Genomic DNA, 15,481 nt, shown 5'->3' with positions numbered 1-15,481 from the left:
TATATATATATATATATATAAAAACCCTTTTCTGCCAAGTCTTGGGATTGTTATAACCAATGCTGTTTAGCACCACTGGAGGATACGTTCGAGCAAATCTGCGATACTATGAAGCCAACATTATGTTCCGAAACTTGCAGAGTGTAGCTTAACAAGAAAGATATGGATCGGACAAGATTAGGAACAAAGACACTTTGAATCCATGGATTAAGCTGCAGAGAAATACCCAAAGTATTCACAGAGCATACTTACAGTGATAACTCAGTAGGCTTCGCACAGCCTTCCTCTGCCTTTCTGCACCGTGAGCCAATATTACATACATAAGTCAAAGTCTGCTAAGGCCCCAGATCATTGCTTAAAAATAGCGCGATGCTTTTAAGTGCTAAACATATTTATAGAGATCTCTGGATCTCCACACTCTTGTTTCCAGCACCAAAAGAAGCAAAGAGCAAAACTCACGTCTTAGGCTGAGGATCAACCAGGATGCAGTCAGACACAAACGCTCATCAATCGTTCTGAGAAACCAGGAAGTAAACATGGTGGGTCCAGTTGTCTTGGAGAGATTAAGGCGATTTTTTTTTCTCACAGACTTTTGTCTGTAACTTCACCAACAGACATGTAAAAGCCTGTGAAATATCTTTGTAATGTTAATGATCTGTTCTTTTATTTTGAAATAGAAGCTATTTGAAAGACCCTTTTTGTTGGTTTCAAGGTTTTGAGACCCTTATTACTTCAGATAAATTATACGTTAATCCTATAGAAATGATTTGAGAGTTTGTTTTTGCCGACTATCTGAGGCATTGCAATGATTTGTGAAGATTACAACATGACCAGTTGTTTCATTTACGGTAAACTCTTTGCTTTTGTCAGAATATAGTATTATCAGGCTCTCCATAGTGCCATTGCTGACTTAAATATTGTTCCGGCGTTTTAGCAGCAAACTCATTTTCAGCACGCAGTGAACGAAAACAATACATTCATTCAAATAAATATTCAAATAGCTATTTTTGCCAGCTTTAGGCAAACTTAACCAGAGCTGGACATGATTCATTCGTGCTGCGAGGAATCTTTATTTTTAAAACCTGAACGTCTGTTTTCTTCTCTTTTCTCAGAGAGCGTGACAGAAGTGAGGACAAACATCTATGTGACGAGTTTTGGGCCGGTGTCGGACACAGACATGGTGAGTGTTTCATTCTTCTTCTTTCAACTGTAAATGGACAAATTAAAGGAAATTCCCCATTTAGCATGTATGGAAAAGCATGTTTCTAAAACATGCTAATGCAGTGAAGTTTAAGGGTGTTTTCCCATCTCATAGTCCAGAAGATTTTATTTAATAGGGGACCAAATTTGCAACATTTGTTACATTTTCAGCTGGTGCTGTTCGTTTTCACACAGCATTGTGTCAAACGATCCAGACCGTTTGAAAAACCTGTTCCTCTCCTCGCCTGTGGTGGCGCTGCAACAAGAACCCCTGAAGGAAATGACAAAACAAAAAAAAAACCTCTGAAGAAGAACACTGAACGCAGCTTAGTTCTTCACAAAATGTAAATAAAAGTGGAGTGGCGTTAGATTTTAGCGGTTGTAGGATTTCGTTTCTGACGCTATCGCTAGACTCACATGTTTGTTTAGGCTGCATTTACCCAGAATGCCACATGTTACAGTTTGCTTTCCTGCTTTCAGTTCAGTTGAACCGAACAGAGACCTGAGATTTAAGCCGGACCAGAGTTCCCTTCTTTGGTCTGCATCGCAGTGCGATTGCACATTCGCACCTTCCCAAACGAGACGGACTTTCTAGACCAACGAACTAAGAGTTTGATTAAAGCGGACCTGACGTTTGACACCAAGTTCCTCATAAAATAAAATAAAAAACCTTTCCCCTTCTTTTGCCATTTCTTTTTTTTTTTTCTTCTAATCTTTAAATGATGACAGTTGTGCTGCTGCATGTGTAATAGAGTCAAAAGCTCCGTTCAAGCCAGCGCGGATGACCTCTGTTTAATCTTGGGACCTCCTGCAGCTTTTGACACATTTGATCATGCAGCTCTAATTGCCCACTGAGGGCTTCAGGTTGTTTCTTTTGCCTGCTTCTGAGCTGCTCTGTCAGCCTGAGTGACACAGCGAGATAGGAGCATTGTGGTTTCACTGCACAGCTCGTTCATGTACAATGGTTCAACTCTTGGTTTCCTTGGAGCAGGTCATGTTCACGCTGTCAGATTGTGATTTCCACGAGCCAGGAAGGATCTCCTGAGGATCTCGCTGGCTTATGTTAACACCACCGTGGCTGTCGTTTTGTGTTATCGTTAAAATTGACCACATTTGCTTTATGCCAGCTTACGTAACGTTATGCTAGGGCAAGGTTGTTAAAAAATCTAGCTTAGCTGAGCTTCGCCACACTGAGTCAGTGCATCTCTCTTACTCCATTCTGCGGATGCTTACGTCATGCAGCCAGGTAATCTTCATTTCAGGACATCCACACCAGGTCGAGACCCCGTCTTCACTAATAGGCATGTTTCACAAAATGGAGACCTTCTGCTCTGTTTCCATTTCTCGTCCACACAAAGAGCTTTTCCACGCTGGGATTTGTAAAAATGCTTTCCAGAATTAAATTTTGTTTGTCTTTTTTTAAGCAGCATTTGTAGACTGGAGATAAGGCGATTATTAAAAATAATAACACAGAGGACCAATTTGCGCGTACACACTGTTGTTCTCCGTGCTGGAGAGCACAACAGCAGCAGAGGCGTTTTAATGGGTTACTCAACATCTGCCTCACTTCCTCCCAACCAAAGACTGTAAAGACTGGGAGAACAGAAGCAAATAAAACACGGCTGTAGTTGTAGGAGGCACTCGATTCTTCTTTATGCTTTGTGTTTGAATAGTGCAGACCGAGACAGAGGATTGGAACAATGACACATTACCATCAACTTCATTTGTTACAATGTTTGATTAGCAACTCATCCAGGTCTCAGTCACAATTCAGAGACACATACGTACAGAAAATGTTACTCTCATGCTGCATTATGCAGATTCTCTGTCTGCGCCAATGAAGATTTACCCACCTCCACACTTGGCTTTTGAACAGATGGCAAAATAATCTGTTTGATAATAAAAATCCTAATTCCCAGAATGCTTTTGTGGCCTCATGGTAACGTCACTGAATCCTACACACTCAATTTCAGTAAACAGTCACTATACGAAATATGAGTTGATAAAAAACATGCTTTAAGAACACGGCCAGAAACGTAGACAACTAAAAACAGTGGGGGGGGTAAAAGCTGTTGAAAAACAAAATGAAAGTGCAATGCAGCAAAACACATGATTTGACTTTTCAAAGAATTATGTTCAATTACTCAAAAAAAATGTCTCTTGCAGATTTCCTTATTTTTTATTTTACCTAAACTGTTAGATTTTTTCTGTGGAATTTCGTTCCTGAATGTGTCTTATAAATCTCTCTCTCTCTCAGGGCTGAGTTTTGAACAAATTATCTGGCTGGAGCATCTGTCCAGAATCAGGCAGCTCGTTGGAGTACACAACTTTACGACATCTTATTTATTCTACGTACGACCTGCCACTGGATAACACTTAATCTGACAGGAAGCATTCCTTGCTGCTGTGATGTAGCACTTGGTGCACTTCTTACCTGTATTCATGTATTAAATACAAACCATCTGTAAACTAAGCAATGATTGGTTGTAGCTTTTAATATTTGCACATGACCAAGACAACAACTGGCATATTATTAGCAAATAACGTAGCTATTTATTACCGTATCTGAGGAATTTATTTATGTGGAAATCTGCAGACACTCTAGTTCTATCTTTTGGGATTCTCTCCTATAATAAAAAAAAAAAATACTCTCTCAGCTTATAATAATTTGGTTTTATTTATTCCCTCCTGAAAAATAACACTCTAAAAAGACATTTGCAATCCTCCTGCAGCATTTTTTGGCCACATCATACACATTCCTTACAGAAAAAAAGTAAAGAACATCTAACTTGAAGTGAAACGGTGCTTCATCCAGGAGTGTTGTGTCATATTTTTATCTGTCCTCATTACAGGAATCCTCTGTTCGAGCCGCTGTGAAGACTCGATATGTGAACCACTCTATTCCCAACTTGCTTTGTGAGAGGATGTTGGCTCACTTGCGTTATTTTAATAGACAGTCCTTTATCTTTTTCAGGACATATCACCTTTGGGGTCTCTCAAAGCTCAGTTATGGATCTAGAGTTTTTTATTTATTTTTTTTTTCCACATGCTTCACTTGGCAGGAACATGAATCAAGTGGAAGCAGCTTGGGACACAGAGTCTCACTTGTGATAATGTTTTGGCCAGATAAAAAAGATAGCGAGGTCGGTGCAGGTACATCCTGTCGGTCGTCAAAGGCAAAACGAGAGCTGCACTCAAACACACGCGCACACACACAACGTCTGCTTTGTGATGTTTTTTTTATAAAGTAGGTGTTAAGGTGTCATTTAATCCCATGTGTGCCAAACTAACTTTAGATTTAGTATCATATTTGTCTGTTATCGTTCCTTATAAATACCCTGCAATATATATCAGTTTATGTATTCAAAAAAATATATTTTTTGTGAAAATCGTTTTGAAGATTTTCACACACTTTTACATTTTGTGCAACTTTCCAAGAAACATTTTACCAAGTTAATTAATGGCTGTGTATACGTTGATATTTTTGAAAATCCCACCACAAATTGTGCACATTGTTATATTTAAAATCATTTATCATAATTTCATCATAATTACTCCACTCTGGGAAAACAACAGCTCAGACGCGTCGTGTATTGATGCTCCTGGTCATGATGCAATCAAGAAAAACACACAAGAATCGAACAAATAAGGAAATGTTTTTCTCTTTGCTCTTGCTCTCTAACAATTCCTCCCACTGAATTTGTTTTTATTTTTCCTTTCTAGCAGTTAAATCCGAGGCTGTTGCATGGGATTGCATGACGTCTTGGGTCAGTTAAATAAGGGAAGGTAAGGCGAAGTCGGTGGTTATGCACTAAAAGTAGCACCAAAAAGTAGGTCTTGTCCTCAGACTTGAAGAGACTTGAAACACTGACATCAGTAACTGTCTACAAACCAGTTGGTCTCCTTCTGCATAAGAGTTTTGCAGAGATTAATTTAAAAAGACTGCCGCACGAGTTGGATCACGTTTATTGGTACATATCGGGGGGAGGGGGGGGGGAATAAAATCCAATGTGCCTAGGGGAAAAACCTCCTACTCAGAGCATATCTACAGTGGGTCGGGGACGGGGCATGTTAATGTGTTTTCTAGATCAGGCTACATGAACGTGGACCGGTGCAGCGCCTGAGTAGGAAGCGGCACAGATTGCCGCTCTGCAAAGGCTTTTTGTCGATCAGCTGAACGGAGAGAGAAAATGGACAATCCAAACTGTATTTCAGAGGACGATCGGAGGCTTTTAGAAAGAGTGCGTGCATATGTTATGCAAATTCGTTGCAATTCTGATTCGTGAAGGTACACTGAAATTAAGCGCAGCCGCAGTGTCAGAGGAGGGAAAGCGAGACAATTCGCAATATGGTGCAACGTGTTGTAGACAACAGAAGAGAGTCAGAGGAAAACCAGAGTCGAAAAAGGCGCGCACATCAGATTTTAATGGTGATCCTTTCAGGATTATTCATTGTAGCCCGAAGGATGGAGCTGGGGGATGTTCGCGACCCGGGAGTTATGCTGCTAGCTTGGCCTTTAAAAATCTGCAGCACTGGAAGAGAACATTAAAGCTGAGATGTTCCTAGACAGTGCACACTCTATACCCTCGGCGTGTCAAACTTTTATGTTGTATACATCCAGTGGTTCAATTACCCCTCACTGTAACATCAAGTGTCCCAGAAATGTCTGCTCTTCTCTCGGCCCTGGGGCCTCTCATCGAGTCTTCACTCTGGCTTCAATATACCACGTCTTCCTTTAGTGTCCCATATTGCAAACAGAAGCTGCGTTTTACTATTTGGCTTTCTTGGACAAAAACGTCCACATTTTTACACCTACATCTCACTCTTTGGTAAAGAAAAAAAAAAAAAAAAAAGCTGAACGTGTTTCTCTTCATCGTCTGCAAGCCTGCAGAGTCGCGTCTCATTCGCATGCGTGCAGCGTCGCAGCGCATGCACCTGTCTCGCGGTGGGCTTTGACAGGCCCTCGCTGATATGAAGCGGTTCAGGTTGTCACGTGCGCCGCGCTGCGGCTTGTTTTGACAAGATGTCGGCGATGGCCTGATCTCCCCAGGTGTGCGCGGCGTTCTCTGGGTGCAGACACCCCCTGAGGAATGAGACGCTCACGACACGTTTGTGTGCCCAAACGTTCCCTGCTCCGCTCCAGGTGTTTGCCGAGAAGATGGATATTTGTGCCACTTGCATTTGGAGGTGAACTCCAGGTTTCCGTATCAATCATGTTGTCCTTGTTCAAAGGCTGGTAAGCCCAATTACGCCCTTTTCCATACAATACACAAGTTAATGTAGGGCTGGATTTGTTTAGTTTTTATCGTCCACAATGAGAGTAATAGTTTCCTCCGATGTCTGAGTGAGATTTATGTGCGATTACAAACAAGTTGAAAGCAGAGTTGTTTCTGGAAAACTGCAGCTAATAGGACTAATAGGACTTCACGCGCAGTCACTGAGTAGCCAAGCAGCAAGACGTTAACTTCAAATTACACCTTACAGACTTAATTAATATAAAACAATGAAACAAGACATGAAGTGTTAACTTTTCATATGTTTCATTGTAAAGGAAGCTTAATCTTTGTTTCGTAGGGACAGAACCAACATGTTAACCTTTTTCTTCCAAATGTGTAGAAGAAACTGCGAGATTGGTCACCATTTAGATTTTAACCAGTTTTGAAAACTAAAGTCTTCCATTTACTCTTAAAATTGTAAATCTACAGATTCCCACTGGGCAAGCCAGTTTTAACCAATCACATTCAGGCCAGAGATTGAAAGCTAAGCAATTATGGAGAAGGGATAATCCAGGCATAATTGACTTCAGCGAATGTCGTCTTCGAGGATTTTTAAAATCTGACGTCCTACTTCAAACCTATGCCGAACCTTAACATATAATCATGGTCACCATTATCAAATGGATTGATGAAACGATTGCTTTCTGAGTGACATAAAATAAAGTGAGACATTATTTTTATCACAAAGCAAGAGAAAGTACGAACAGGTTTGTCTTGGGTTGGCCAAGAGAAAAACCACTTCTCCATAGAAAAGGATTATTTTATCGGGACCCAGGACAGTTTGCAAAGAGGCATCAGAGGGAACAACGTGGATCACAACGTTACCTCACAAGCATATTGAGCCAACGTGGTGGCAGAGGGACGACGATCTTGGCCGATTTGAAACTACCAGGGTCTGGAGAGCGTTTAGGTCCAACATAAACTCACTTTTCATATGTGAGTCTACAAGCTAATGAAGCGTGAGGTACGCTTGCACAAGGCTCTCCAATTCTACGTTAAGTTTTAAAATAAATAACGACTGTGTGGGTCAAACAGAAAGCCTGGAAATATCTAGATGAGCTTTGGTATGTCTGGAGAAATAAAACCTAAACTTTTACCTTCATCTTTCCCAAATCAGACGAGCAGTAGAAATGTGCTGAGCGGTGCACCGTCTACGTTTGTTATTCTCAGCTCTTTGACACCAGGCTGGACGATTTGACCGCAGCTGAAAACGCCTAACAGAGACTCCACTTTGTGCTAGCCGATACCTGGTAGGACACAGAAACCGAGGAGGCAATCAGCAGGCAGTGGACTGGCTGCACTGATGGATTATTTGGTCCATTAACTCTGATATTGTGAGTTTTCCAAGTCAATAGGACTCATGTTTTTCCGTTGAGCCGATTCTTTATGATGCCCTGGAAGTTATGCACTTCCGTTTGCGTTCCTAAAGTATGACGCTGTGCTGCGTCAATTGTTTAAATTGTACATCCAGAAACTGTCACACTGGCGTCACGTAGACATCTTTTTTTATTATTATTATTATTATTACTGAGTACATCTCTTCTGTTTCTAAATAAGTCTAGAAATATTTGTTTAACATTTGATCCATTTTCTCCTACAACTCAACGTGTAGGCGCTTGGTGTGCTCGTGTATAATCCCGAGAGATAATTAATTTGATTATATTTCTGTTGCTTCCCCGTGTCTTCCTTTCTGTTCGTTGGCTTTTTGCTGTTCTGTATTTCGGCTTCCCTCCTGCACGCCGATCGCTCTGCTCTTGAATAAGGGCTAAACTAAATAAGATCCCAGGCACAAATCTGAAACGTCTCATTTTCCGGCCAATGAGGCTGATCACTAAACTATGTCTACCTTCAAAGCCATTCACTTAGGACGACCATCGCATCAGTGTAGGTTCAAACTCTTTCTTCCTTCCTCTGGAAAGATTTTGATAGCTCTAACTATATCACGTTAAACCAATGTCCCCTACTTTATTATCTGTGTGTTTAAGGTTTTTTTCTTTTTATTTTTTCTGCCAGAGGAAGAAAAAGAGTTGAGCTGTGAAGTCGTTTTTTGCACATGCTGGGTTTTTACAATTGGCTGGCAGGTATAATCTGGATTTTTGGCGGTAGAGACTGAAAAGCTCATTAACTGACAACCACACTTTAATGCTGGAGGAAGATTATGGGAGAAAAGGTCAAAAGTAATTTGCTAGGTAAGAAAACCTGAAAGACAAATGGAAACGGTCAAAGTGGAAGAAAAGTTTTAGGGTGAAGAATAACCAACTAGATTTATATAAATGTTCAAATATATATTTTCTGCCGTTTCTCATTCTTTTAATGGTGTTTTGTTCATTTGTGACTCATTACAAATTCAAAACGTCACCATTCTACAGTGAGCGTTTATATTTTCTTGAACATTCGACGTGCGGCGCGGCGAAATTGATAAACAAGCTCGAACCTCGGAGCGCCGGGATGCATGTGAATATAATTGGAGGTGGTGTGGGATTCACGGCTCGCTGCGAATTTCACACAGGTTGCTCTCCCAGCGGGGAAAAAAGCGAACGGCGCACGAGAAGTGGAGCAAGGGAGGATGATTTACAACCGGGGGAATAAGGAGGAGTCGTAATTAAAACATTGATCAGGTCTGACTGATGATTGCAATACCCAGAGCGCGAAACCCGGCAGAGCCAGGTCCGATAGACGTGCAACCTCCCCCGAAGTGACGTGTGTCGTTACCGCGCAATCGAGCCGCAGTGTGTTAGCCCTGGCCTGCTGTGTGCAAACAAGGCGTCGTTTGTCATCCGAACTGTTTCAGTGGAAAAACAGCTGCTAAGTTTCTTTTCCTCCACCTCAATAAGTCGTCAGAAGCGACACATCAAATCTGCCAGATGTAAAACAAAAAAATGATCAAAAAGAAAAAAGATTTGCTCCTAAACGTCAGCGGGTTCAAAAACAGATTCCAAAAAAACAAAACAAAAAAACAACAAAAAAAAACAAGCTAGGACTTTGGTGCATAATTTGAAACATTTAGAAAAAAAAAGCTGTAGAAACCACGTTCAGCTCTACAGAGAGCGTTAAAGCAAAGTGAGATGGTGGCGTTACTGAGATGAGATGTAACAGTTAAACTTCATGAACTCCTTTACTCCAGATAAAAAGCTCCTTTAATATCCTATCAGACCCAAACCTTCCTGCCGTAATCGGCCGCTGTCATTTGTTTAATGTGCAGACTCATTTGGCTGGAGAGTCTGCTGTACATCCTACCTTAACTGCCATCTTATCAGGCCTTTCTGTCGTTTTCATCATTTCCTTTCATCCTCATTAGCTTCGGCCTCGCCACCAGCGGCCGCTTTCCAGCTTCGACCAGTATCTAGGAGGGAGACGTTTATAGATGTGTGATATTCACATCTTTTTCCTTTGATTTTTAATTTCTTTTTCCCCCCCCCATTTGCGCTTTTTTTCTTCTTTCTTCTTTTTCATGCAGAACGCTGCGATAACGGTCCAGCGGCGTCTGCGGACAGGGCTCAGAGATTAATCCCAACTTGCAGACATGAAGGGCCTGTTTTGTCCAGACTACAGATTTATACTTCGCTGTGATGCATACTGGAGAATGACTGCAGGCCTCTTTCTTGTGCTTCAGTAAATTTTTGGTTGACGTACGGACGACAGTGGACAGCTTGTGGAAGACGGCTGACTCCACAGATGAACATATATCCTCAAAGAACGGCCTCTCTTTGGGAGAAAAAAACAACAAAAAACTCCATTATATCTCGTGGGGTCAAAGGTTACCGTCAGACTGAGGGTTAGAGCTGCACCTCTGTAATGACCTGCTAGTGTTTACCATGAAAATCACGGATTGGATCATGTGCAGCCGGCACGCACGCAGCGCCTACAACCACAAGTACAAGACGGCTGTGTTTTTGTTTTTGACCGACTCGGCGGCCATGTTGCTAATTCCAACAGGAGGTAAGCTCCAGCTAGCGTCCTTTTGTCCAGATGACAAAGCTGTAAATCTAACGTGAGATTCTGCGGTAAACGTCTGATTTAAAAGCCGATGTCATTGTACAAGTCGTCCAGCCTGATTGCAGACTGAAACTTCTTCACTGACATCGTTTTGTTGTTTTTTTTTAAACAGCCCAGTCCTTTGTGGGTGTCGCCTTTACCGAGAGCTGCTTGATGTCTGACACCTAAAACATCCTCCAGTCAAGAGAAAAGCAATATTGTCCCACTGTATGTTTTATTATTGTTCATTTCAGCTCATTAGGCAGCCCACTGTTAATGTAAGCGTCATATTCTAGTTAAATGAGAATCGTTTCAAGTGTTTTGTTTGTATGCAGTGGCTAAAGAAGGTGGGGTCATGATGCTGCACATAAAGGGAACGAGTCAGGGAGTCATTATTATACTAAATGAAATTAGGGTTGAAGTTCTGAACAAACAGGTGTTACTGCCGAGCTACGCATCATGAAAGCCATTAAAAACAAACGTGTTGTTATTGCATTCAGTGCATCTGAGGGTATAAATCATATTCTGTCAGATGAAACCTGGCTGACTCTGTAGCCTATGGATGAACATGTAGTGTGTATTATTTATCTTATTTATGTTTTACTTTGCTGGTTTCTAAATGCAAAAGCTACTAATCTCCTTCATCCTTCATAATTAACTCTGATAATCAGTAATATGAAAACATGTCTCCTTGCAATATTCTCCTGTTATTCTTAGTTTTTTTTTTGTCATTTTAAATCATGTAAGTAGTTTTATTACTACAGTTAGAATATATATATGTAGTTAAATTAAGGAACAAAAGATTCCCAAACCAAATTGGCTCTACGTGAAAGTACAATTAACAAATCACTCTCAGGTTTGTTTAATCACCAAATCACCTCAATAAAAACCTGTCTGACAGCTTGAAGTAGGCCAAACAATTTCCAAAACAACTTCCAGAACAGATGAGAAAACCAAGCAAAAACATCTCCTAGTGTGGAAAAGGTTACAGATGCTTTGGGCTTTTAAGACCGTAATGAATCCTTAACCTCAAACGGAGAAGCGTGGAGCAGCGGGGAGCCTTTCCAGGAGTGACCGGCCTGTAAAAATTACTCACCCGCAACAACTTCTGAAGATCTCATCTACCTCAGTTAAAGTCAGTGTTCATATTTCACCAATAAGAAACAGACTGGATGAAAATTGCATCATGAGGATAGTTTTAAGGTAAAAATAAAAATCCTCTGCTGAGCAAAGAGGACGCATCTTGATGATGATGATGATGATGTGGCTGCAGAATAAAACAACTGTGGAAAAGAAAAGCGGTGGATGAAAAATTGTTTTTCAATAATTATTGCCGGTTCCTGCGAACGCTTGATGTCAGTCGTTAGAACCAAAGGTGGTACAAGCATTTACGAAATTTCACTTTTTTTTTTCTTTAATGCATGGAATTATTATATGTGGTGTCTATGTCTGATATATAAAAAAAAACGAAGACATCTGTGAAGGGTCAAATAGATTCAAGGCGCTGTAAACCCATCAAGCCGGTAAAGAAGGGAAGATTTTTCTCTTCTTAAATGCAGCCGAGAATACCGACTTTTACGGGAGGGAATCCATTCCCGATTTTCTTTCCTGTAAAAGAAGAGAGATTTAAAAATTACGGTGGGACAGAAGGCTCCCGCCGTCTCCTCCGTCAAGGGGAAATCAATCACTCGGTCCCTGCAGAACACCAGCTGGCATCTGAACCGGCTGTGCCATTTGGCCCTGTGGAGATTGGCTACATTTTTCCTCATTCCTGCCTTTCAATCTTTAAATTATTTCTCGGTGCTTACAGGAGATTTTTTTGACCACGGGGGACAAAGCAAATAATGGCTTCGTCCTCGTCAAAATACATTTCTTTTATGTTTATTCACCAGCAGCCATTTCGCGGGAAATGAGCAGCATGAGAATCCCCGTGGTTACAGGAAATCACCTGGTGTCGCTGGAAAGTTTTGGTCAAATTGTTCTGCGCAGATCAGAAAGCAATCAAGCGTTTTTAATTATTGCTTTATTATTATCTCAGCCTGTGTTAATTCTTTATTTTCTGCACGGAGAATAAAGAAGCGTAGCTTCGTTTCGTTTCTGGATTTGTTTGAGCGTCTTAGAGATTTGTGTGTTTGGAACAGAATTAACCCAAAACAAACAGATGGATGTAGTAGTGGGGGAGAAAAAAAAAAAAAAATGTTTGTCACCTTCTTGTTTGTTTCAGTGACTCTCTCTGTAGACTTTTATAAACGGGCGTCTGATGCAGTCTGTCTGGTTGTGCTCTGGGTTGTCACGCCGTCAGGAGGTCATTCGAATCAATTAGTGTTGTTTAGAGGAGCCCCCGTTGATGTGCTGAGTGGAAGTGGCACGCCCCTCCTGCTGTGCTTGATTACTTCCTGTCGTTGAAGCCATTGAGAAATTAATTTATTAGATTTTTCACCAAGGGGGCAGACGATTACATTCTGCGCGCTGTGAAGTTTGCTACTGTTGCGAGTTAAAATTAGAAGAAATGCTCAGATAATGAGAGAGAAGCAAGTGTGGAGCTTTTCTGGATGGTTAATAATGCGTCCTGTTGCACGGGACGGAGAACGTTTCCCTCCAGCTTGTTATGTTGAAACAATCGGCCCGAGCTGCACAAAGCTTTTTATTAGGACACTAAGCCTTTGTAATTAATATGAAATAAATTTACGACTGCTGACTTCTTCTTGCGGTTTCTCTTCATAATCTTGTTTTCCATGGAGGCAGCAGTAAAGATATTTTGTTGCACAAAGTCTTCAAGTAATCAATCAGTTGTTTCTCATTGTAATGCACTTCTCCGCAGCATGTCGTTACGAAAGCAAAGTTAACGTAGCAGTTTAGTTTTCACAAATCCAAAACCGTGTTTTAGAGAGCTTAATCAGTGCCTAATATCACAGTCCATATGATATGGTAATTTTATGCCAGACGAGCACTAAAAAGCGTGTTTATTTATGTCTCCGGCTTTACAATAAAGTCAGTTCATATGTGCGGCTCGTCTCAGCGACAAGGCAGTTCAAAGTGCAGAGCATTACATCACAGTGGGGAAATAAAAAGCTACAATCCAGACTAGAAATAACCGACGTTCCAGTTATTAATCGAAGGCAAACCCTGAACAAAGGGGGTTGATGTAAAAGAACTCAGCGTTTCAGCAGTTTTGCCATTTTCAGGAAGTTTGTTCCAGGTTAGAGGAGCACAGAAACTAAATGCTGCTTCTCCATGTTTGGTTCTGGTTCTGGTTCTGGGGATGCAGAGTAGACCAGAACCAGAAAACCCAAGAGGTCTGGAAGGTTGATCCAACCACAATACATCTTTAATATATGATGATAAGTGTTTGGTTGTATTCCACAGGGAAAGATGTTCTACATTGACAAACACTTTATCAACAAAATACAAGAGCTGGAACTGAAAAGAAGACAGATGCTCCTCATGTTGTTAATATTTAATATTCTACAAAGTTATCTAGAGAAGCGTAGAGCTCTGCATGGCTAAATAATTTTCTCGAATAATCAAGAAACAATCTATTTGTATGTTTAGTGGGCTGTCCCATATCATATTCAGTCATTTACACTAACAAAAGTATCTCAAAGTCTATTCCTGAGCTACAGGACTTTATAACTCAGGTGATGTCCTAGTTTCAGTGAAAACGCTAGCAGCTGTCCAAATGACTGTCCAGGAGAACCTGTGAAGGCACCGTTGAAGTAATTAACTCAACTAAAGACAAACACACGTCTGAGTTTCTAAAGATCTCGATGTGACATTAGTCTCTTAATTTCAGAAATGTTCTTGATAAAAGACTCACTTTGTAAATGTCTTTATGTGTCTCTGAAGGTTCAGAGTCCATCACTAGACATCTAGTTTCCAGATCTAATAACTGAACTCTATCGTTGCTCTTGAGGTCCAGAGATAATTGCTTCAGTTTTGCTTCAGTTTTGCTTCTATTTAGCGGAAGAAAGTTCCATGAATTAATTTGTTCCTGGTGACATTGTAACGTAGAGCTGTGTGTCGTCTGCGTAGTTTCCTCGTTGTACTCCATGCGGATGGGCGTGTATTCTGACGTTTTTACAGATAAGATGTGCCTTTTGGTTAAAAGTAAAACAGATTGCCATCCCAACATAAGCATAATGACCAGCTGAAAGAACTTCAGGCCAGTGAACACATGATGCCGTAGGCCCAGTCCATTCGAGTCAAAGTTTAATTTAGCCTTATTTACACTGTGGTTTAACTGGTCCATGTAATTGCGATAATCAGTTTTACACTCCAGCTCTGTAGACGTTTCTCTTAACCATTTTGTTTCCAATGTCCTCCCTGTAGGAGTACACCATTGATGTCTTCTTCCGTCAAAGCTGGAGGGACGAGAGGCTCAAATTTGACGGTCCAATGCAAGTTTTGCCTCTTAACAACCTGCTGGCCAGTAAGATCTGGACGCCCGATACCTTCTTTCACAACGGGAAGAAATCTGTGGCCCACAACATGACAACTCCGAACAAACTGCTGCGGCTAGTTGACAACGGCACGCTTCTCTACACGATGAGGTGAGACTGTGTGTTTAAGCGTCGGTGTGAAGGTGGACAGATGGATGGAAACTGTCTGCGTGTACAAGTGCATCTAGTCTATGTGTTTATTTTTGAGAATGTTGATTGGGGATGGAGACTATAATTCTCTCAAAATGCAACGAAGATTAAAAAAAATGTAGAAAAAAACTGCATATAACTGCGTACAAGTCAGAGCCACATAAGAGCAAATAATCTCTAAAAATAATTTGTTGTCAAGTCTATTTGAATACTGAACTGTAAACCATAAAATCACTTATTACAATTTAAAAACACAGACGACATCTGATTCCTCTCAACATCTCTATTTATAAAGACCTTGAATAAATGTCCTCATTATCCCACTGAGCTGCAAAATATATTAATCATGACCATCATAACAGTATCAGCATGTGTAACACTGCAATCACCAGTGGTGGGAAGTAACGAAGTACAAGTACTTCGTTACTGTACTTAAGTACA

General features: G+C 40.9%; 1 protein-coding gene across 3 annotated transcripts in view; it reads left to right on the top strand.

Annotated features, from left to right (window-relative positions):
• Positions 1–15,481, top strand: part of gabra3 (gamma-aminobutyric acid type A receptor subunit alpha3) — a 118,197-nt gene that overhangs the window by 72,477 nt on the left and 30,239 nt on the right. For all 3 annotated transcript variants that reach the window (XM_007545884.2, XM_007545883.2, XM_016668292.1), the window contains exons 4-5: positions 1,113–1,180; positions 14,781–15,001. In XM_007545884.2, coding sequence (XP_007545946.1) covers positions 1,113–1,180; positions 14,781–15,001 — 289 coding nt within the window. The remainder of the gene's footprint in view (positions 1–1,112; positions 1,181–14,780; positions 15,002–15,481) is intronic.

Source organism: Poecilia formosa, unplaced genomic scaffold (assembly GCF_000485575.1).
Source record: "Poecilia formosa unplaced genomic scaffold, Poecilia_formosa-5.1.2 Scaffold14, whole genome shotgun sequence".
Classification (NCBI taxonomy): Eukaryota; Metazoa; Chordata; class Actinopteri; order Cyprinodontiformes; family Poeciliidae; genus Poecilia; species Poecilia formosa.
This window is presented reverse-complemented; position numbering and strand designations above follow the sequence as displayed.